The 24009-nt window shown below is 37.0% G+C and overlaps 2 protein-coding genes across 3 annotated transcripts in view; one reads left to right on the top strand and one right to left on the bottom strand.

The window, feature by feature from the left end:
- LOC110453779 overlaps positions 1–8636 on the top strand; it is a 23533-nt gene extending 14897 nt beyond the window's left edge. For both annotated transcript variants that reach the window (XM_021502923.1, XM_021502924.1), the window contains exons 11-16: positions 900–1077; positions 2752–2981; positions 3192–3308; positions 3797–3942; positions 5716–5859; positions 6201–8636. In XM_021502923.1, coding sequence (XP_021358598.1) covers positions 900–1077; positions 2752–2981; positions 3192–3308; positions 3797–3942; positions 5716–5859; positions 6201–6391 — 1006 coding nt within the window. In that variant the 3' untranslated portion in view covers positions 6392–8636. The remainder of the gene's footprint in view (positions 1–899; positions 1078–2751; positions 2982–3191; positions 3309–3796; positions 3943–5715; positions 5860–6200) is intronic.
- An 87-nt stretch (positions 8637–8723) lies between these two features.
- LOC110453780 (nuclear fragile X mental retardation-interacting protein 1-like) lies at positions 8724–23921 on the bottom strand. The gene is made up of 11 exons (XM_021502925.1): positions 23839–23921; positions 22306–22887; positions 21753–21875; positions 20577–20639; positions 17821–17903; positions 17178–17270; positions 16546–16681; positions 15510–15606; positions 14599–14721; positions 14157–14332; positions 8724–13862 (listed from the first exon to the last, which is right to left on the bottom strand). The coding sequence occupies exons 2-11, from the start codon at positions 22855–22857 to the stop codon at positions 13674–13676; spliced, it is 1635 nt and encodes a 544-aa protein (XP_021358600.1). The 5' UTR covers positions 22858–22887; positions 23839–23921; the 3' UTR covers positions 8724–13673.
- Positions 23922–24009: the final 88 nt, after the last annotated feature.

Below are 24009 nucleotides of genomic sequence, written 5' to 3'. Positions count from 1 at the left end.
TGCTAGTTTCAAATCCTTTTTAGTCTGAAATCTGTATGCTAGATATTGAGTAAGGTGGTTTTATTGTTTTTTGTCACTTTGAATAATATTTCTGTTCATGTTAAAAACAAAATCAACTCTCTGTATAAATATATCAGGTGACCGTAAAGGCCCATGGGCCTCTTGTTTAATGTAACACTTCAGAGGTAAACTTGACAGACTTGCAAATACAACTGCAGACCTGTAAAGACTTTTCCAAGACTAGCCAAAAACAACATTTAATCACTATGCCCATCCATATTTAAAAACAAATTCACAATATGGTTCAAACAGTTTCGATCGCGAAAAACGAAAGAATGGGTTTTGGAAATAGCTTACTCTTGTAAGCTTGTTTATTGTAAAATTACACACCTATATTTGTTATATTGATTACGAATATCATTCCCCCATTGATTATAAGCATTGGCTATTAATAAAATCAACAACTGCTAGTGCTATGTCCAAACAGCAAATTTCATATAACTCTAGGTTTCTCCAAGACTCCATTGACTTTGAGATAACGAGGTTCGACTGTATTGTTTATATCCAAAAATAACATTTGTGAATGTTATTGACTTCACAAAGGCATCCTAGAATTTTCTTAGAATTTTGAGAGGCAGTTCAAGTAGAAATATGGATTTTTTTAAGGCATTAAAGGAAGTAAGACATTATCTAGTAAAGTACAATATGTTTTCTCCTTTCATCACATTTGTTTGATGCGTTGAGTAATATTTTGATACACAATTTATGTTGTTTCATCTTGTCTTATTTCAATATTTGCATACATTTTGTTACCAGAATGCATCGGAAGGATTCTAAGTATGTCAAACTGTTTATGTTTGTTCTCTCAGTAAAAATTGTTCCCTGATTTTGTTTTAAAGAGTGATCTCAGTGCCAGTCACATTTAACATCTGTGCTGAGAATGGAGATCGCAGACTCATAAGTCATCCTCGTCCATTGCATCTGACTAACACCATGTCTGGAATGGAGCTATATGACTACATAGATAAACAGTGTCCAGTCAGCGTGTCCTACACACTAGCTATCACTGATGGCCAGGTACGTATCTATGGTAGATAAACAGTGTCAATGTGTCCTACACTATAGCTATCACTGATGGCCAGGTACGTATCTATGGTAGATCCCCCGTGTCAGCGTGTCCTACACTCTAGCCATCACTGATGGCCAGGTACGTATCTATGGTATATAAACAGTGTCAGTGTGTCCTACACTAAAGCTATCACTGATGGCCAGGGACGTATCTATGGTAGATAAACAGTGTCAGGGTGTCATACACTATAGCTATCACTGATGGCCAGCTACGTATCTATGGTAGATAAACAGTGTCAGGGTGTCATACACTATAGCTATCACTGATGGCCACGTACGTATCTATGGTAGATAAACAGTGTCAATGTGTCCTACACTATAGCTATCACTGATGGCCAGGTACGTATCTATGATAGATAAACAGTGTCAGTGTGTCCTACACTAAAGCTATCACTGATGGCCAGGGACGTATCTATGGTAGATAAACAGTGTCAGGGTGTCATACACTATAGCTATCACTGATGGCCAGCTACGTATCTATGGTAGATAAACAGTGTCAGCTTGTCCTACCCTATAGCTATCACTGATGACCAGGTACGTATCTATGGTAGATAAACAGTGTCAGGGTGTCCTACACTAAAGCTATCACTGATGGCCAGGGACGTATCTATGGTAGATAAACAGTGTCAGGGTGTCATACACTATAGCTATCACTGATGGCCACGTACGTATCTATGGTAGATAAACAGTGTCTGTGTTTCCTACACAAAAGCTATCACTGATGGCCAGGTACGTATCTATGATAGATAAACAGTGTCAGTGTGTCCTACACACTAGCTATCACTTATGGCCAGGTACGTATCTATGGTAGATAAACAGTGTAAGTGTGTCCTACACTATAGCTATCACTGATGGCCAGATATGTATCTATGGTAGATAAACAGTGTCAGTGTGTCCTACACTAAAGCTATCACTGATGGCCAGGTACGTATCTATGGCAGATAAACAGTGTCAGTGTGTCCTACACTATAGCTATCACTTATGGCCAGGTACGTATCTATGGTAGATAAACATTGTCAGTGTGTCATACACTATAGCTATCACTGACGGCCAGGTATGTATCTATGGTAGATAAACAGTGTCTGTGTGTCCTACACTATAGCTATCACTGATGCCCAGGTACGTATCTATGGTAGATAAACAGTGTCCAGTCAGTGTGCTACACATTAGCTATCACTGATGGCCAGGGACGGATCTATGGTAGATAAACAGTGTCAGTGTGTCCTACACTAAAGCTATCACTGATGGCCAGGTACGTATCTATGGTAGATGAACAGTGTCCAGTCAGTGTCCTACACATTAGCTATCACTGATGGCCAGGTACGTATCTATGGTAGATAACCAGTGTCCAGTCAGCGTGTCCTACACTATAGCCATCTGTAAACTTTGTGTTTGTAGCGCCTACACTGTAACATACCTTAATGTAAGACAGACTTGATTTGTAGATTGACTTGTGTATCTTTGTGTTTGTAGGGCCTACACTGTTATATAAATTTATGTAAGACAGACTTGATTTGTAAATTAACTTGTGTATATTTGTGTTTGTAGGGCCTGTACTGTTATATAAATTTATGTAAGACAGACTTGATTTGTAAATTGATTTGTGTATCATTGTGCTTGTAGGGCCTACACTGTTCCCGATGTGACTTCTCGTCCAAGTGCCAGGGATGTCTGATAACTCGAGAGGATGACGTTGTGTTTCGCCCTGGAGACAACTTGGCTGTATGCTATGGAGAACTGACCCGGGAAGAGTTTGCCAGGGCAGAGGCCTACCACATGGATAAGTCAATGGAACAGCTCCGACCTGATAAACCTCTTCACATAAACGACTGTCTGGAGGCTTTTACTGAAAGGTACCACACCTAGCAAGTCTTCTATCATATTCCTAATGTTTAATTTTATGATATATTAAACAAGAACATTTATAGAATGGAGTGTTATCATACCTCACAGTGCGTCTTATTGATGACTGTTACTGTAGAGTAAGTCTATAATGTTGATTTTTGGGTAGGTTACTTTCTACGATGATTCGATTCACAGAACATGTGATTTTTGTGTTGCAGTGAGGTGCTGGATGAGCACAACCCCTGGTTCTGTCCTCGGTGCGAGAGAAACCAGTGTGCGAAGAAGACGATGACGGTATGGCAGTACCCCGACAGACTCATCATCCACCTCAAGCGGTATAACTTCACCACAAATATATATCGGTATCACAATCAAAGTTTGATGTCTAAGAGTTTATTTCATCATGACATCATATCAAATAGCCAATCAAAACAATATGTGGGTCATGCGCAATTGTAGAATGGGATGGACAAATTTTCTATTCTTTATTATTATTAACTAGACAAGTTTGTCTTTAGGCACCTGTTATAAAAGAAATTTACCGTAATGTTTCCGTATTGTTCAATAAGGATCCTTATGCTGGGAAGTATATCACATGCTCATTGCTGTGCAAGAAAGCCGTCACATTTTTCACATGTTGTAAATGTAATATGACCTATTGGGGTGTCACAGTATTAATTAGCAACAAGTTTTATAGGTAAGAAATGACATTCAGTGAGTTTCATCAAAATCATATGGATCAGGATTAAATTTTGTATAAACATTTTGTGAAAATACATACATGAACCTTGCAATATGTATAGATTTAACATTAAAATTCCAGATTTATGTTCCACGAGCTATCAAGTACAAAGGTTGACAACAACGTTGTTTTCCCATTGGAGGGCCTAGACTTAACCCAGATGATCTCTGGGCCAGACACCAAGTGTCCGCTGTACGACTTGTACGGGATTGTCTGTCATTTCGGAGGTATGTAATCAATAGCCATTGTCCTATTATATATAAGTATAATAATCAAAAATGTGCTGTATTTTGTTTTTTAATCTTTAGAAGGTATTTAAAATATATTATATAATTTTTTTTCTTTCCAAGATCCACTTTTATCAATCAGATTGATAAAGGTCCCATTGTGAGTGGCTGTTGCTTATTTTTTCTTTCAAAATAAAATTGAGCTTCCCTGATTATTTTTAGCTCACCGGGTCAGAAGGACCAAGGTGAGCTTATGCCATACCGTGGCGTCCGTCGTCCGTTCGTCCGTCCATCGTCGTCCGTCCGTCCAACCGTCAACAATTTCTTTAAACGACTTCTTCTTCTTAACCACTGATTGGAATTTAACTAGATTTGACTGGAAGCATCCCTAGGTGGTGGGGATTCAAAATTGTACAAATGGTGGGGCTGAAGCAGGGCAAAAAGGGGGCATTTTGGCTATATTGCTTTAAGCAACTGGAACTAAAAGATGGATATCAACCATATTTGACTGGAAGCATCCCTATGTAGTGGGGATTCAAAATTGTACAAATGGTGGGTCTGAACCCCAAGGGGACTGAGGGGGCGGGGCCAAAAGGGGGCAATTTGGCTATATTGTTTTAAGCAACTTCTTCTCTGGAACTAAGATTGACATCAACCATATTTGACTGGAAGCATCCTTAGGTAGTGGGGATTCAAAATTGTACAAATGGTGGGGATGACCCCCCAGGGGGCTGAAGGACAGGGCCAAAAGGGAGCAATTTGGCTCTATTGTTTTAAGGGACTTCTTTTGTGGAACCAAGAGATGGATATCAACCATATTTGACCAAAAGCATCCCTAGGTAGTGGGGATTCAAAATTATACAAAAAGTGGTTAATAGTTTATTACTTGGAAATGATTGAGTTTTCCACCCTATAACCATATATACAATTGCTGAGTTTTAAGAGAAGAATGCACATATGCTTCCAGGACAGCGCCAGGGTCTGGCTCCACCCTTGGAGACTTAACCCCTGGGTCATAACTTTGAAACGGCTGAGATCCCCACCCCAAAACTATATATACAATTGTTGGACATGAAGAAACAAATGCTGTCATGATATTAGAATTGACCCAGGGATCTGCCCCACCCTTGCAAACTTAACCCCTGGGTCACTGGGTCATAACTTTGGAACGGTTGAGATCCCCACCCCAAAACTAGATATACAATTGTTGGACATAAAGAGACAAATGCTGTCATCCCGGGATCTGCCCCACCCTTGCAAACTTAACCCCTGGGTCATAACTTTGAAATGGTTGAGATCCCTACCCCAAAACTATATACAAGTGCTGGGCATAAAGAGATAAATGCTGTCATGATATTAGAATTGACCCTGGGGTCTGGCCACAACCCTAGGGACCTAGTTTCTTAGTCACAGCTTGGAAACAGTTGAGATCCCCACCCCATAACCATACATAAACTTGCTTGGCATGAACAATCTAATACAGATTGTTACAAGGTTTGGCCTTAGGGTCCTGGGTCTGGCCCATTCCCTTGGATTTTATAAGGAGAATATTTTGCCATTATTGCTTAGATATCCAGGTGAGCGATGCAGGCCCCCTGGGCCTCTTGTTTGATATCTATTATTTCTCATAGAATTCCTTAAAGGTATGGTTTTCTTTCCAGAAATTTATTTATCAAAGCAATAGTCATGCAGAAAAAAACAGTTTCCAACACATAGGAGATAAACAGGTTTGTCAAGGAGTCATCAATTTACATGTTTATTTGATGATTACAGGAGCCAATGCGGGACACTACACTGCATATGCTCAGCACCCACAAGATCATGCGTGGCATTACTACAATGACGAGACCATCACACAGCAGGAACCCAACTCTAGCGACTTCAGCAATGCTTACATCCTCTTCTACCAGCGGCAGGGTGAGAGTTTATTTGTCTGTTATACCATAACCTAGTGTAATCGGAGAATCTCAACTAAGTCAGAATAGATACGTTTCCACAGAATCTTCTTTTATAATATTAATGTGGGAAACTTAAAGTATGCATACACCAATTAAATACATATGTATTTGCCAAAAGGTTCCATCTGACGGAACCATTGCATTGAAAAACAAAACTGAATTAGCAATATGGTTCTTGTTACATTTTGAAGGCAGCCTTTTCATATATTACCTACAGGCATGTTGTTTATTATGATGGCATTTAGACTGAACAAACGAAGTTGGGGAAACTAATTCCACATAATGTGTTTGTTATTGCAGGGACAGAGGTGCAGTTTGATTTCCAAGAGTTTCTTACTCGCCACAAAATTGAAAGCCTAATGGTGCCAGTCACCCCGGCAGACCAAGTCTTCATTGGTCCTCTCCCACAAAACAACCATGATAATGGACCAAATACTTCACAAGGCAGCTGTGATCAGAACCAGGCAGGGGACATTGCTGTTGCTTCTTGAATTATTTACTTACCTGGCCCTAAGGGCCAAGTGAGCTTATGATATAGCACAGAGTCTGTCGTCTGCTGGCGTTAACTTTTTTCTTTAAACCACTTGTTCTCATAACCAATAGGCCCAGGGTGATGATATTTGGCCAATAGTATGCTAGAATGAATGACTAAATGGTACCAAGTTTGGTCAAATGAATACCTTGACCCATTTTCAAGGTCAAATGAATGATCTGCACCCTTTTCAAGATCACAGGGGTCAAATATATTGAAATATTTGAACAACTGAAAGACCATGGGTGATGGTATCTGGCCAGTAGTATGCATGGTTGGAGGGCTACAAAGTTTGTTCAAGTAAAGATCCTTAACCAACTTTCAAGGTCATATGGATCAACTGTTTAAAAATAAATCTCTTAATAACCAAAAGGCCAAAGATGGTGATATTCGGCCTGTTGCTTAATTAAGCCTATTTTCATATGTTAACCCTTGGTCCACTTTGGAGGTTACTGATGTGAGATTAGTACCAGGTGAGCAATTCAGGCCTATTGGACCTCTTGTAGATAATTAACCGTTTGTATAAAACTGTACTTGTGTAAATTATGTTTCATTAAAGTGTGTGCTAGTCGAGGCTATTCTCCGTCTATTGGGTTTAGAAGAAATTTCCCATAAAGCACACATACCTTGTGTTGTGGAAAACTGATTTTTTTTTAATGTGTAAATATTTTACTAAATTTTCAAAGTGTTATCATAAGATGTTATCTAGCTGTGAGATTAGAAGCTATTTCATGTGACTAGACTGCAGTTGTTTAAATTATAGGAAAAGATGGGTATGGTTTTGTCACAGACTTTCAGTTGGTCAACCTGAGAATTGATTGTTAATTGTACTTGCCAATTACAACCATTTGGAAAATGGCCAAGATTGTAATTTTCCATGAGAGTAATTATACACCCATTTATAATATAAGAGAAAATTTGTTTTCCACTCTTTCTATGTAACCTTAGGTTTTTACAGCAAGGTGAGAGCAAGTCATAGATTCTGTGTGATTTAAAATACTCATTTGTTGTTAGTCTGCATTTTGGAAGTGAATGAAAACTGTGGTTTATTTGATGTTAAGATAAAGCAACACAAAAGTTTTATATCTTCAATAAGATGCATCAGTTTGGAAACATGAAATATCAAAATTTACTTGATACACAATCAATGTATGTCAAGCTTGACACAAGGACTAGTAGTCGGTCTTGAAATGTTGCGACACGTTTCATACATACATTGTTTGTGCATAAAGTAAAACTTCAAAACGACACAATCTTTGCTTACCAAAATCACTTTTCCATAAACAATGTATCAGAACATTTTGACAAGGGGACTTTTTTGTTAAAAAAGGAGACGAATATATACCTAGTTTTGTATAGTGAGAAAGGATATGTGACCTAGTTTTATAGGGTGAGAGGTTGCACAACATAAATAGTGATACCTGTCTAACCTGATCAAGTATCCTCGACACACTGTCCAATCTGACAAAATGCTGTAATCCTCTGCCTTAGTTAATAACCTTATACAACCTATATATTCCTAAATAATATCGGGCCAGTATGTTGTGTCCTGCAGCGTCGAGTGAGAGCGATTTCACTGTAGTTGAATGGTTCTTACTTATGAGATGCCTCAATACCTACACTACAAAACCATATTGTATCTAGGTTGGGGATTCATTGCTATTAACACAAATGGTTTTCGGTTGCCATGCTGAAATTTGCTCACGAAGCTTTCAAAACAATTTGACCATTCCATAGAGAGATAAATTAAAACAGTTTCTTACAGTTGTTTCTCCATTTTGTTTTGAAATAGGTTAAGTTTTGCAGTATGGGGAAATTTGAATTTGATCATTTCTTGATTGTTTGAAGAAAAAGGATTTGCTTGGTCTAGAATTCAAAATGATGATGTTTGGACGGAAACAGAAAAACACTTTTTTGTACTGAAAATTTGTTGTCCTGATATGACCTTCGGTGAAAGAACAGCAGTTTCTGGTAATTTCTGAGGTAGAAACAAGACTGTGATTTACATTAAGTTTCTTTGCTGTGATAACTACCATTTGCATCCCAATGTATGTATATTGAAATATATACCTGCGTTTGTAATTGTCATGTATTATAAAACCTAGAATGTATGTATGTCAAAGTGCTTCGAGAATGCTTAGCAATGATTTGTATTACCGTGCTACAACATACTTGATTGAATCTTGAATTTTACTCACTGGGGGGGGGGGAATGCCTTTTTATTTAACTGTATATTAATGTGTTTGAATAATATCATCTATTCTTTTCAGTTTTATTATTTATGCTTTTTATTTGCTTAAAAATCTAACTGGTTACATAGGTGGTCAGAAATATAAAAATAAACTGAATGCAATTCAAGCCACCGGGTTCACGCCCAGCTATAAGAGGGGACGTGCAGAAGGAGGGTCATCCTCTCTTGGCTCCGCACAAGTCATACAAAATGTACACTTTCATACTAACTTCAGCGAGAGTATCAGCCCTTTTGTCAATTCTGTATTGAACACATAGCTGACAAACATGACCAAGTGTGCAGATTAAAAACGAATGTAACATGATTTGTGATGAGTGATAATTTATAGTTTAGAGACAGCAATGGCAGCCGCCACTTCATTGTAAAGTTTTGTTTAAGAAATGAAAATAGTTCTTTGGAAAAGATATGAAATATTTCAATAGAATTTATCTCCAAAAGATGAGAAGATATAAAATATTAAAACAAAATTCAAACTTTATCAGATTTCTGTTTTCAATAGATGTCTGGGTAGTTCCGTGAAAATGATATAAAATCATTAAAGACTTGTGTTTTAAACCGAGCATGGTCAATACCAGTACATGTACTGTCCATTACAGTTATAGCCTTATACATTTCTCAACTATTGCGGTTTCTGTGAGCAGGTTGTTGCTGGATGTTAATTATTATTGAGTGCCAACTCCTTGCTTTCTTTATTTCTGTGTCCAGTGCAATACACTATGTATTATATGCCTCATCCAGTTTTCTATGTTTGATCTAATTAATTTCACCAGTAAGTAGTTAAGCTACCAACACTGCAGTAAAACTTTTATATCCTGTAAGCATTTGACATTGAATCAACTGAATTTTTGTAATCATGCTTCATATAACTGGATTTGACTACGTCGGTACATACGGTACATATCTTAATTTTGATGCAGAATATTTTTTATGGATCATCGTTATACCAATCAGACATCACAAACTTTGATTTTAGGCACTGGGCAGCATTTTAGGAGTCTGTTTTAACGTCAAATCAGTTTAACATTTTTTTTTAATTTCTCCATTCTGTGTTTTTGATGGAATTTTTGTTTGTTTTAATTAGATATGAATAAAGAAGATCTACTAGGTATATTTTATGAATCATAAGTTGTACTGGGTTATCCCATTTGTAATGGAAACTTCCAAATAAGACCTGTTTATTATGAGACCCTGTCTAATCTGACCAATTTATGTTTCCAATAGGATGTTGTATGTGACAGGTTTCATTGCATATGGATATATTCATTGTTGGAGTAAAGGTTACACTTTATCGCCCCAGCCCTACATATATAAATATATAAATACATGTAGTTACAATGGTCTTATATATACCAGCCTTGGAAATTAGATATCTCAGCTCTCATGATATTGCCAAAATCACCATCCAGGAGTATTTCATTGTTTTGGAAATTATCAAAGTTTCATCAGTCAGATACAAATTATGAAGTCAAAATAATTGGTAAATAAATAAATAAATAATGGCTTGAAATATAAACTTTTAAATTCAGAAATAGGAGAATGATCCAGCTGAAGATTGTAGGAAAAGATGTTGTACCTTGTCGCAGTAGTGTATATGTGCGACATGGCTTGTTTTGGTGTTCATTCTGTGCAAATTATGTAAGACAGTGCTTATCCAGATCATATCTCCGGCATTATTCACCTGTGATCGTCAAACTTGGTGTGCTGTACATCTTGGGAAGGCAGAGTATCATGTAAGTGGGTTATGATCGGAACTACCTACATGTCTATGCATTGAGTCCAAAACATGTATTTAGTAGTTGGAGGTATTGGCAATTTGTTGCAGTCTTGTTCATAATAAAACTTGACTAGACTATACAGGAAATTTTTGGCCAGGTCAAACTTTCGCCCTTCACCAGTAAAACTCATATTTGCCCAGCATTGATTTCGGCCATGGCATTTAATTACTATGTTAAGTCTGTTGTTTCCTGATGTTCACTGTAATGGTGAATTTGCCCTCATTAGTGCGAGTGAAAAAGACAAAAATGTCCCACCATACAGTAATGAGATAAGCCCTTGATTATTATTGTAGGCACAAGTAAAAGGAGTCTTTGTTTTCCCCCCCAACACTTTATTACGAAAATGTTTTTAACAAATAACATATATGTTTCAACATTCTATAATGAATATAGGGTATTTTCATATTACAACAGGCATCTTCTACTAGATATACTGTAACAGCAATGGTTTAATTCCATCAATGTTATGACAATATGTTTTAAAATCAAAGCAATCCTTTCAGAGCTAATGGTACTACTAGGAACTATAGGCATTTAGAGGTTGGTTCTTTAACGTTGATCTTGGCAAAGCATATTAGTTTGGCTTCATTCAGCTTGGGATATATAATATTGCTGATCCAACCCTAATTTAAAAGAAAAAATATGTAAAGTTGCCAATTTATGCTGCAACATCCAATTTAGCATGCAAAAACATGAAACAATAATCGTTTGTTTATTTGTTTCTTTAAAAAAGGTCATAATAATAAAACAAATTGTAATTTTGCCAAGTTTTATGAGTTTTGAAAGAGCAATTTTACCTTAGCTATATGGAGAAAGAACTTTTAGCACCATTGACTATAACAGCTGTCAAAGGAATCATTTTAAAATGTGTCTTACACCTATAACCTTTAAATATTGCTCAATGAAACTCTTAACTCACCAGTCCTCAGTCGAAATGTTATCACCGTTCAAAACTGTAGTAAAACCTTTGTATCGGAGATTCGTTTTGTAGTGTCATTGTCAATGAGAGCAGACATGTAAAACACTCCATGATTTCAAAGAAATGATGTATGTAACAGTTACTGTCAAAAGTCATGGAGACATATAACTTAAACAACAATATGACACAGTCATAATATGTGTTAATCTGCAGAAACCCTATCAGAATAAAATGTGAAAGTGCAACAAATCGTGACAGAATAATTCCTATTAACATAGCCACTGCCACTATATAACCATATAGAGTTGGGGTGACATTTTTGTGTTACCATCATCATTATTACGCTGTTTGTGTTACTTAGGTGGATCCGAGGGTCCTTTGTCCTTCAGCTGGATACCCGGAAGTCTGCAGGGTGATTGACCAGTACAGCAAATCAGTAGAAGGTAACAATCACAACATCTGGAGGAGAGTTTAATCAGATTACTACGTACTCAACAACCAGAGGGATTGAACATAATCACATAGTATGCCGAAGACTAAAAACACACCGCGCAAACAGGGTACTATGAGATGCATACCTTGTATACGCTGTGGTAGAACGTACCCAAACATTGGGAACTTTCGTAGGCACGCTAACACTGCACATTCAGCCATAAAGACATGGCATGGTCATACAGGAGGATGGAAGACTATAGGAAACATCAAGGAAAGGAACACCCAATCTATAGGATTGAACCCGGAGTGATAAAGCCACCTCCAAGGAAGAAAAGACCATTCAAATTATTAACTAAGAAACAACTAGACCTAGTGAAATTTCGGATCATCCTGGGGCGGCAGGTAATCAGTGGTGGACCCGCTGAGAAGTCCCGACCGGTCTTTGCTCAGAATTGAGTCGTTGGTGTCTACATCCAATACTTTGGAACATGGAGGGGAAGAAATGATGAGGAACTATAAATTATACAATTATGTATCGGAATCCAGGGAGACACTATGTCTAGACGTACTAGAATAAGCAATAAGCAGAAACAGAACAATATGTAGATGCAGATGTGTATAAAAGAATTTAGCACTAACCATGAAGGATTTACCGAGGTGACATGGACATGGATAAATATGAGAATACTTGATAAGAGCTTAGAAATGCGTAAGAGTTACCTCATTTGTTTAAAACGTCCGGGGCGTGACGTCATAATGCCAAACATGTTATTAATAGAATAGAGCGCCCGTATTTTTAGTACTTTAGGAAAATTTGTATTTTGTCCTGAAGAAGCCCGCCAAAGGGCGAAACCGGTCGACAGATACCTAATAAATTGAAGCAACCTATCCTCATGCTGTTTGTTGTGATTGTTACCTTCTGCGAAATTGTAATGTTTGATATGTTGAAAATAACTTTTCTATTTATTACACAATAAATAATCTATTTGAAGTAAATGCTGTTTTTTTTTATATAAATGATTTAAAATTTCCTTGAGATTAAAATAGTGTAAAATGGTAAAAGTATTGAACAGCAAAGTGTTGGCATTCATAGACCTTCTGAATGCAAACTAGAATGTCACATCCAACGTGAAGCACTTGCAGGCTTAATGGAATTTGTGACATTCATATTGACTATGACTGCCAAATGAAAACAGTTCAATGCTTATAATTGTGTGTCGGATCTCAGTAATGTCTTGAAATTAGTTAAAATAACGATACGTTTGCGATATTTTCATATTTAAACGACAATTAACTACCTTATGAATCTATCACTGAATATCTGAATGTTACAGAACATTTAACAATCAAAATGACTCTATACATATCAATTAAGCTCAGGGTACCTGCTGACCATTTTGTACAAAATTTGCACTTGCTTTACATTTAAACATGTATTTGCATGTTTCTGACAAAATAATACACAATAGGCATAATATCGCATATTCAGGAACAGACACTGCTGACTGGGATTTACATTTCTTGGCACAGAATTAATTAGAATAACTATTCATGTTATTATGACAAAAATGGGTACATATATCTGCTTTATACAAATACAGATGTATGCAAGTCACATGATCATGTAGATATATGACCGGGAAATACCTGGCACCTGGCATACAGATAAAATACTTTCAGCAGTACCCCTGTACACAGACAACAGGCTGCCACAGTATCACAAAGTTAAATACATACATATTTCCTATGTAATTACGAGGAAGACCCAAACAGTTGAGGATTTGATTAATTCCTTATTTTTACAGATCCACATGTCCAATGTGCATACTCATAGAGGGTTCAGAATATCTAGTCCGCTCCCTCACATACAGGCATCATCATCTATGAAGGAGCCTACACTTGGGGTGACATTACCACGTCTGTCTTTCCAACTGTCTCTGATGGATCTGGACGAGGTGGATTGTCCAGTTTCCAAAAAATTGTTTTTTACAATGTAATAAACACACTGCAGAATCACGTTTCTTTCATGCCGAATTTCTTTGGACAACAGCTGAAAAAAACAGAAAACATAAAGGATTAATATAATCTTTCCCCACTTCGGGGATATGCCAGAAAAATCTACACCGAAGAGATAAGATTTTTAAATGTATAGCCGGAGGCTTTGTTGAAGACAAGACTTTTAAGAATCTTACCCTGAGGGTTTGGGTTTTTCTTTCTTTATCGTGAGCCGACCTCAACACAATTGCATATCTTGTAAATCATTACAGGAGCTTTTCAGTGTAAAAAAGCATTCTATTGCAAACATTGAGAGGGGAATCTAGGCAATAAAATTTAACCAGCTTACCTTTTCCAATAAAGATGATTTTGTATTATTAAATAATTTGTTGTTTTTCCATTTGTTCTTTCCAGCTTTTGTTTGATTGTTCCGACGGTTGTTTTTCCGTGAATTATCTCCCCTTTTCTTATTTTGTTTTGGACTTTGTTCGCTGGTAGTGTTTTTATCACATGTACTATCCAGAACTGAAAAAAACAGAAAACACATTAAAGTGGTCCTACTTGGTGAAATATAAATCTACTTGGAAACAAATCTTGATATACAGTTTGTTCACATTTACCTTAATATACATATGTATTTCTGAACATCCATCCTCATGAAACCCTGGCTTTTGCGAGCATGTTTCACCCTGATAATTTTATTTCAAAAAGTCTAAAGATTGTTTATAAAGGTCTGAATCTTATTTATCTCAGTTGCTAATTGAGTTGAAGGGGATTAACATGATCCTTACCAGTGTCTGCGCTGTAGGAGGACAGGATCATTCCAAGCCCTCCCTGGAGTCCGCTTTCTGTCTCCCCATCTGCAACGTCCCCTACAGGCTTTGCTACACGAGTCATCTCCTCATTATCACAATCTAAGACAAAAAATAAAAAAAGTTCAACTTTAAGAGATGGTGATTTCTTTGTTGCTACAAACTTTCAATAACCCATTTAAACCTGAAGTCAATATTTTTGTCACATGGTAATTTATTCCTTCTTTCTTTTGTAATATTTACCCTCCATTTCCCCTAGTGGGCCCCATCCCGAAGTCCGCTTATCCTTAAGATGCTCCAGACCACATTTGGTTTAAGTCCCTTCATTTGTACTGAAGGAGAAAGATTTTCCTCCATTTCCCCTATTGAGCCCCTATTAAACATCCTGTTTAAATGCAAAATTGAATACCCTCTGCTCAAAGATGCTCAAGAACAAGTTTGGTTAAAATCCCTGCATTGGTACAAAAGTGAACGGCTATTAAACACTTTCCTCTATTTCCCTTATTCAGCCCTACCCCTCTGCCCACAGTGGGGCCACATCTTTTAGTTATACAGAATTGACCCCTTTGCCTAAATATGCCCTAGAATAAGTTTGGTTAAAATCCCTTCATTGGTACAAGAGAGGATGGAATTTTATTTTTTTCCTCTATTTCCCCTTTTTGGCCCCACCCTTTGGCGGTGAGCTAAAGTCTTTGTAGCATTACTACATCAGAAACAGAGAAGAAACCAAAATAAAAAGAAATACGACATAAAAAAATCTTAGATCTATCTTTCAATAACAATATTAAACCAAATACAGAACTACAGTCTAGTTGTTTAATGTTGTGGGTGTAAAGTTTCCCGTGATATTTAGGTTTTACTTGTTCTGGAGTCTACAAGGAAAGCCTTACCTGATTCGGCGTCTGTGAGCAGAACAGACAGAGGGTCGCCTGTAGCTGGAGGAACAATGTCAGGTTTCTCCAATTCCACTCCTGTTGAATTCTTGACCTGGTCATAAATTCATATATATATAGGTCAATGGCACTGAACATGTCACCCCTGAGTATTTAGTTTATTCCAGAAATACATGTATGTGTGTGTAGAAGGGGGTGATGTTCGGACAGCTACCCAATCTTCCTCACCTATTTTTCCCTACACTAATTTGTTACCCGACCATCTTAATATTCCTACATGAAAAAGCCCTTAATGAGTATTTATATCAAATATATTAGTGCTGGAACAGTGCATCACTACTATCAATCTATCATTCCCAAACATCTGTTGACAGGATAATCCGAAAATAATTTCAATTCATGTTTGTGACAGGAGAGGTTAAACACGTAACTATACCACAGAAGCTGGTCACTAGACACTCAATAATTCCAACGTGCAGGTTTCAGTCTGTCAGACAAGAGAAACACTCTATACCAAGAATTTGTTTCGTACAGATAGTAAACCTTTTGTCTTAAATTTGAATTAAGGCAAACTTATTATTACAGTGAATATTAGTAAACAACATATGGGAGTATATAGATTTTACAGCCATGTATTTTAGAATTTGTTCAAGCGAGTCCTAAAACATCATTTGGAAAATTCTGTCCCATCACAAAGTGATAAAGTTGGTTCTCAAAGAGTGGGTGAGTCCCACTGGAAAAGAATGAAAAATCCATATGACCCAAAAATCACCGTTAACAGGCGAATGGTGAAAGTTTGACTGAGCACATGTATCCTATTATACAGTAGAACTTATTTCCTCTACATGTAACGGAACACAGAAATAGAATGTCTTACCTTTAGGTAGTTATATAATACAGGAAAAAGAATGTGTTATATAGTAATAGGTGTTGATGACAAGATAGAACCTACTACCCAAGGAGATTGTGACAGGTGTAAAAGGAGGATCAATTCTAGGCTTTGTGATGAGAGGTATTTCAGGGAAATTCTTACCTCACTAACATCAGTGTCCACTCTGGCCTTCTTTGCATCCTCCTCATTGCTGTCTCCTGACCTTTGACCCCTTCTCTTCCTCCTGTTCTGTCTGTTTTTCTGTTGTCCCTGGTTTCTATTTTGTCCCTTCATTTTGCTGATGAATTGAAAAAGAAACTATATCAGCATCGTATTATACTATATATACTGTATACAGGGAAATTTTCCCAGCAGTTTAATTAGTGCCCTCCATGTAATGAGGCCTGATTTATCATTACAGCGAACTTTTGTAAGCAACATAATATACATAGTAATCAAATGTGAAAGGCAAATTTATATTTGAGGACAAGCCAAATGTTGACACACAGATATTGTGTCTTTGACCTTGAACATATGACCTTGGCCTTGACCTGTCCGTGAGATATTGATGCTAAGAGATAAGGAACCAGAGAACAAACCACTGACAGACAGTTGGACAGGTTGTTGCTGATACTGAAAGACCTCTTTGTGCTAACATCCGGGCCAACAAGAAAGATTAATGTACCGGTTGTAGTTAAGTTTATATTATTACTGTATATGTATCTGCTGCATCAAAGACATGTGTATAAACATAGGCGATGCAAAACAGAGAATAAAATGATAAATGTGTGTACCCGAACTGTTTTGTTTCCAGGACTTCCCCTCTGGCTTTCATTTCAGCAGACTGAACTCTCCTCTTTGCTATATTTTCTGCAGTAGGAAAATGTCTGCAAAAAAGAACAGGTTACAGATTGTTGTTCAGGCAACTATGTTCATTTATCACATATTAACAACATTTAATAGTTACTTCATTGACTTCTGTTCGCCTACATATAGTACGGTAAATGGTTCATGTCGCTGGACTTGTAGGACCATACCTGTTTGATACAGATTTAATGCTCGGACTCTGTTATCTGGATGGCCTTGGCAAAGACTTTCAATGCTCGCATTAATATTTACCAAAACTTGGTATGGTCAATCAGCTTATACAAATGGCCAGGACAGTAGAGTCTAGTTCTACACTGATTGGATGAGATAAAGAGATATACCAAGATATGAATCATCATCTAGATGCTCATCTGCATTGATATCCAACCTCATGTCAAATTCTAGATCTATTGCTTACACTCAAAAAGGCATTAATCATGAAGCAACATGCTTTTATATCAAATACTACATGTGAAACAGCAGACATGATGTAGATGTTACTGTTTTTCTGATCCACACAAGGATAGCTAATTATATTTTTATTTGAATTACACATCAATGTATACCTACTTCTTTCGTTCAGCACGCCACTTTTCAATATCTTCTTTTGAATCCAGTGTCCAAATTTTCTTTGCAAGACCAGAGTAGTGTTGCTTAAAAAAATAATTAATGTTCATAAATTAAATTATCATTTTCATCATAGACATGTAAATTTAATATGACCACATCACAATTAAAACAAGACAATTCGGCGAATTATAGTCCCCCCATCAAATGTGAAATGCACAGATGATAAATTTGTGCAGGAACTGATAAATTCGTGCAGGAACAAATTCTATATATGAATGTTTGACAGATCCACCATATTCGATAAGGAATAGTGTCAGTGACCTGGTCAAAAACAGAGTAACCTACTTTGATATACGACACATCACCTCACCAAGATGAACCCATACTCCAAGTATAAAGTTCCAGTGACTAGTAGTGTAGGGATAGAGCCCGGACAAACTTTTTCTTTGACGTAGGTCAAAGGTCAAAATGACCTACTTTTGATACATGACAACCCACCTCACCATGGTTAACCCATACACCAAGTATGAAGTTCCAGTGACTAGTAGTATAGGAGATAGAGCCTGGACAAACTTTGTCTTTGATGTAGGTCAAAGGTCAAAATGTAGGTCAGAGTGACCTACTTTTGATACATGATACATCACCTCACCAAGGTGATACCATACCCCAAGTATGAAGTTCCAGTGACAAGTAGTGTAGGAGATAGAGCCCGTACAAGATAGCGAAAGGAATGACAGAAGGATGGAAGGAAGGACGGATACAACGCAAAACTATAGTCCCCTCCGGTTCCCGGTGGGGGACTAACAATCATGTTAGCTTGGCTTATTATTGACGCATTCAGGCATAGAAACTAGAAAATAAGTGTTCTTTTAGCAATTTTAGAAATGACTAGCACTGTATACTACAGGCTAATTAATGCTTCAGCACTGTATGCTACAGGCTAATTAGTTCCCTGCTTCCACATAAACAAGAGGCCCAGAATCTCTCAGCTTGATAATAAAGCAACCATCGGAAATCATTCTTTTTACATAAAATTCCTCCAATAGAACAGAAGAGGGATTTTAAAGATTTAAACCTCAAATTCCCCTATTGGGCCACACAACTTTGCACCTAGAGGGGCCACACCCTCCGTTTATACAAAATTTAGTCTCCTTTGACAAAAGATATCTAGGGCAAGTTTGGATAAAATCCCTCCATAGTAGAGAAGGGGAAAGATTTAAACCTCAAAGGGGCCACACCCACCCTTTATACATAATTGAATCATCTTGACCCAGGATGCTCCAGACCAAAGTAGGATAAAATCCCTTTATCCCTATGGTAGAAAAAGAATTTCAAAGTGTTTAACTGTATTTCCCCTATTGGGCCCGCCCATCTGCTTTCATTGGGTCCAAACTCACTGTTTATACAAAATTGAGTCCCCTTGGCCCAAGGATGCTCCTGACTAAATTGGGATGAAATCCCTTATTCTCTATGGTAGAAGGATTTTAAATGTTTACCTCTATTTTCCCTATTGGGCCCCATCCCCCTGCCCCCAGGGGGGCCACACCCACAGTTTATAAAAAATTGAATCCCCTCGGCCCTAGGATGCTCCAGACTAAATTAAGATAAAATCCCTTAATCCCTATGGTAGAAAAAGGATTTTAAAGGTTTAACCTCTATTTCCCCTATTGGACTCTGCCCCCAGGTGGGCAACACCCACTGTTTATACAAAACTTGGGCAACACCCACTGTTTAGCTCCAGACCAAAATTTGATGAAATCCCTCAATCCCTATGGCATAAGAAGGATTTGAAAGGTTTACTTCTATTGTCCCTATTCGACCCCACCCCTCTGCCCACAGGGCCCTCCTTTTATACAAAATTTAGTCCCTTTGCCCAAGGATGCTCCAGGCCAAATTTGTATGAAATCTCTCCAATGATTCAGAGGAAAAAGATTTTGAAGACTTAAACCTCAAATTCCCCTTTTTGCCCAAGGATGCCCCAGGCCAAATTTAGATAAAATCCCTCCAATGGTACAGAAGAAGAAGGATTTTAAAGATTTAACCTTCCAATTCTCCTTTTGATCCCTGCCCCTCTGCACCCAAAAGGAGAAACACCCACAGTTTATACAAAATTGAATCCCCTTGGCCAAAGGATGCTCCAGACCAAATTAGGATAAAGTCCCTTAATCCCTATGTAGAAGGATTTTAAATGTTTTACCTCAATTTCCCCTATTCAGCTTCACCCTCTGCCCCCAGGGGGGCCAAACCATCCGTTTATACAAAATTGAGTCCCCTTGGCCAAAGGATGCTCCATACTAAGTTAGGGTAAAATCCCTTTATCCCTACAGTAGTAGCGTTTTAAAGGAAAAGTTGATGTACAGACAAAGGACACTGCAGTATGGCATAAGCTCACCATGGTCCTTTGGACCAGGTGAGCTCAAAAACATAAAAGGGACATATTAAAGTAAATATATGGAGCAAAACCAACAATTATTTCTTGTCCTGAGGCTCATGGACACTAAATAAATTTTAACAATTACACTAGACACTACCATCTATACAAGTCCATTGTAAGTGACTCTTCAACTGCGTTCTCACTCACATTATTTAAAAAAAAAATCAATTGATGTATTGACCTCAGCAAAATTTTAAAAATATTTAACGTCAAATTTAAAACTTGTACATGTAATTCTACACTCCACTTCAATTAAGAAAAGTTAGACTGAAAACGTATGTAAAATTCACAAAATTGAGTAATAAAATTGAACTGTATTTACCATTCTGATGTGAAGTTGTACCAGTTTTGGGGCAGCTACATAGGAACAATCTTCATATGTACACTGGAAAAAGCAGAACTATATGTGAACAATTCTTATTACATTACAACATTTGTTTACAGGGCAGTCTGTTATATCCAAGTAAGGGCCATGCAGTTAACAAAGGAACCTTGGTTTGATAATGGGTGCCCGTGTTCCTATATAGGAAAATGTCTACAAATAAAATATTTTAATATATTCTATTAATGTGTTCTTGTTTCCACTCACCAGGGATGATACTTAATCTTAATTTTGTAACATGTATTGTTTTCTCATATCCTGAGTTAACCTGAAGAACCAACAGATCATTCTGTTTATGATGGACACAGGTAATCAATAGCTTTTTCATTATGATACATCGATAACACAAGAGACTGACTGAAACGTTTGTGCCACGTGATATGTGATTTTCAAATTATATATTGCCATAAATATGCCAAGTATCTTAGCTTCATACATAATTGCAACTAAAATGTTACTGTACCGTGTCTGTGCTGAGCATAACACAAGTGATTACAATAATATGTCCGTGTATGTCTATATGATTAAAATTTAATGCATTCATGAACTGAACATGTTTTCATCATAACCCAAGCACCTAATTATCAATCAACACTGTGCCAATCTGACCTAGTTATCAATCAATACTGTGCCAATCTGACCTAATTATCTATTAATACTGTGCCAATCTGACCTAATTATCAATCAATACTGTGCCAATCTGACCTAATTATCAATCAATACTGTGCCAATCTGACCTAATTATCAATCAATACTGTGCCAATCTGACCTAATTATCAATCAATACTGTGCCAATTTGACGTAATTATCTATTAATACTGTGCCAATCTGACCTAATTATCAATCAATACTGTGCCAATCTGACCTAATTATCTATCAATACTGTGCCAATCTGACCTAATTATCCATCAATACTGTGCCAATCTGACCTAATTATCAATCAATACTGTGCCAATCTGACCTATTTATCAATACTGTGCTAATCTGACCTAATTATCAATCAATACGGTGCCAATTTGACCTAATTATCAATTAATACTGTGCCAATCTGACCTAATTATCAATCAATACTGTGCCAATGTGACACTGAAATGTGAGTTATAGTAAATATATTACTTTTGTATGACCATCTACGTGTTCCTTATATTTTTCTTCTGTTTTGAAGCCTCTCTCACAAATATCACAGGAAAATTTATTGTTTTCCGGCAGTTCTCTCTTGTCAATCTTCTGCTTTTTCGGCTGAAACAGAAAATAAAAAACAAACTTCAGATGTAATATACAAATAAGATGATTCCTACATACAGCGAACCTGAATGTAGGAATAGATAGTATGTGTAGATATGTACAGGCAGTATATGTCAATAATATTGATCAGGATTAATCTCGTTTAATATTGTTTTGGAAATGGCCCTTGGGTCAAAATAATTACAATTTGGAATATTATGGAATTTTCGAATGTTGACAATTTGTGAAATGAAAGAAATTATTGAACAGTTTTGTTGGTAAATTAGATAGCACAATGAAAATATCAAATCTACTGACCCCAGTGAGGTCAGGTATTTTCAGCCCTAGTATAAGATATATCATGTTAATTAAACCTCCCATTGATTGATTATACATGTATACAGACTTTATCCAGTGTTTTCTGTTGCTTCATTGTGAATCATACCTTTTTGTTTTGATTCCAATTTCCTTGGAACTGTTTGTTTTTCAGATGGTCACCACTTTGTCCACTACCAGTGTTTTGCTGGTTAAAAGTCCCATTTCCAGGAAATCTTTTTCCATTGTAATTTTCACCATTTTGAAAATTTCCTCTAAAATTATTGCTTGGCCCATTAGCCATATTTCTTCCAAAATTTTGTGTCTGATGTGACTGTCCAAGTGATTTCATTTCTTGATCACCATCCTGACCTTGAGCTTTCTGTATGTGACCTTGCTTAAATCTTTCAGGGTTTGGAGGTCTGCAGCCTGACATGTTCATCATATGAGGTGCTGAATTGGGGAAGAATCCTGGTCTCATACCTCTAGGTGCCATATCAAATGGTCCCATATCATAGCGAATGATGGGCCTGCTGTTAGGGCTCCGCCAGTTGTTGGGCCCTTGTCCACGCATCATTGGAGGGCGCGGCCCCGGTGGAGGTGGTGGAGAAAACTGACCCATTCCCCAGGGGTTACCATTCATTCCTCCTCCTCCTCTCCATGGAAACCGAGGTCCAGACATCTTTATCAATGTATCTAATGAACTGAAACCCTACAACAAAATATCCTATAAATAATAACTGCAGATCAGAATCATTGCAGGATTGGTTGTTTGATTTTTCTACTACTTATTCTATGTTACATTGCTGAAACTAAACTCCTTTGATCGAAAGCAAAATGAACGCTGCTTAACTAAATCGTGATGCCTTATAATTATCTACAATGTTCATGTTGGGGCTAATGAAAACTTTCCAAATCAACCAGTGAAATCGTACACCCCTGCTGAATGTGATAATTGGTATGAAAACAACCCATCGGACAACTGAATACATGAATTACTTTCTTTCGTCTAGACATGAATTGTGAAGATCGTCTTCATTTTAAACTGGTTACACCATAAGTTACACTAACTGTGCTCTTGTTACAAGAAAGAAGACGTATATATGTTGTACTTTGGTAATATGTTATCCCATGGTTGCAGTGATAGCAATTCAACCATCAAACTTAAGTCAGAAACATCAAGTATAAGAGGCCATCAAGCTTAAGATTGATAGTGTTTCAATTGCAAGATCACACGTTTGTATTTCCACAACATATAGATATATAGTTAGTTGGGGATAATAACTGCATGTCCATTTAATCATCAATTAGAAACGATATGTGCAAGAGGTCCTTATAATTTGTTTTGATGGGTGTGTGTTAACATTAAGTAATGTATATTGGGACATTTTGAAGCGAACTCAGCGACATGTCATACAAGCTGTTTACGCTGATGGAAGATAAAATTATTTTGTACTTTAGACAAGCAGACTCTGAATGTTTCAATAAATATCGATGACTATCATGACTATGTCGGATACTGTCTAGGTCTGTAGGTTCCGGTGTTAATTACGCATATAAAGCCAAACTCAGTAACGTTATGATATATAAACATTACAGTTAATCTGTGCAGTTATAACACATATATTCGTCAAGTAAGGTATCTGAAAACTAAATATCATACCTCATTACATGCAAATTTATGATGAAGTTTCAACTCTGCCAGTCAAAACATAACCACGTGTGTTATGGCTGGTAAAGGTGAAGGTCATTGAAAGCGGCACGAGCGCGCACCTGCTATTATTGATTAAATGAAATAAAAACATAAACTATATAAATAATATACTTTATTTTG

Source organism: Mizuhopecten yessoensis, unplaced genomic scaffold (genome assembly GCF_002113885.1).
Source record: "Mizuhopecten yessoensis strain PY_sf001 unplaced genomic scaffold, ASM211388v2 scaffold7507, whole genome shotgun sequence".
Lineage (NCBI taxonomy): Eukaryota > Metazoa > Mollusca > Bivalvia > Pectinida > Pectinidae > Mizuhopecten > Mizuhopecten yessoensis.
Note: the sequence above shows the minus strand (reverse complement) of the source record. Positions and strands in the feature narration are given on the sequence as shown.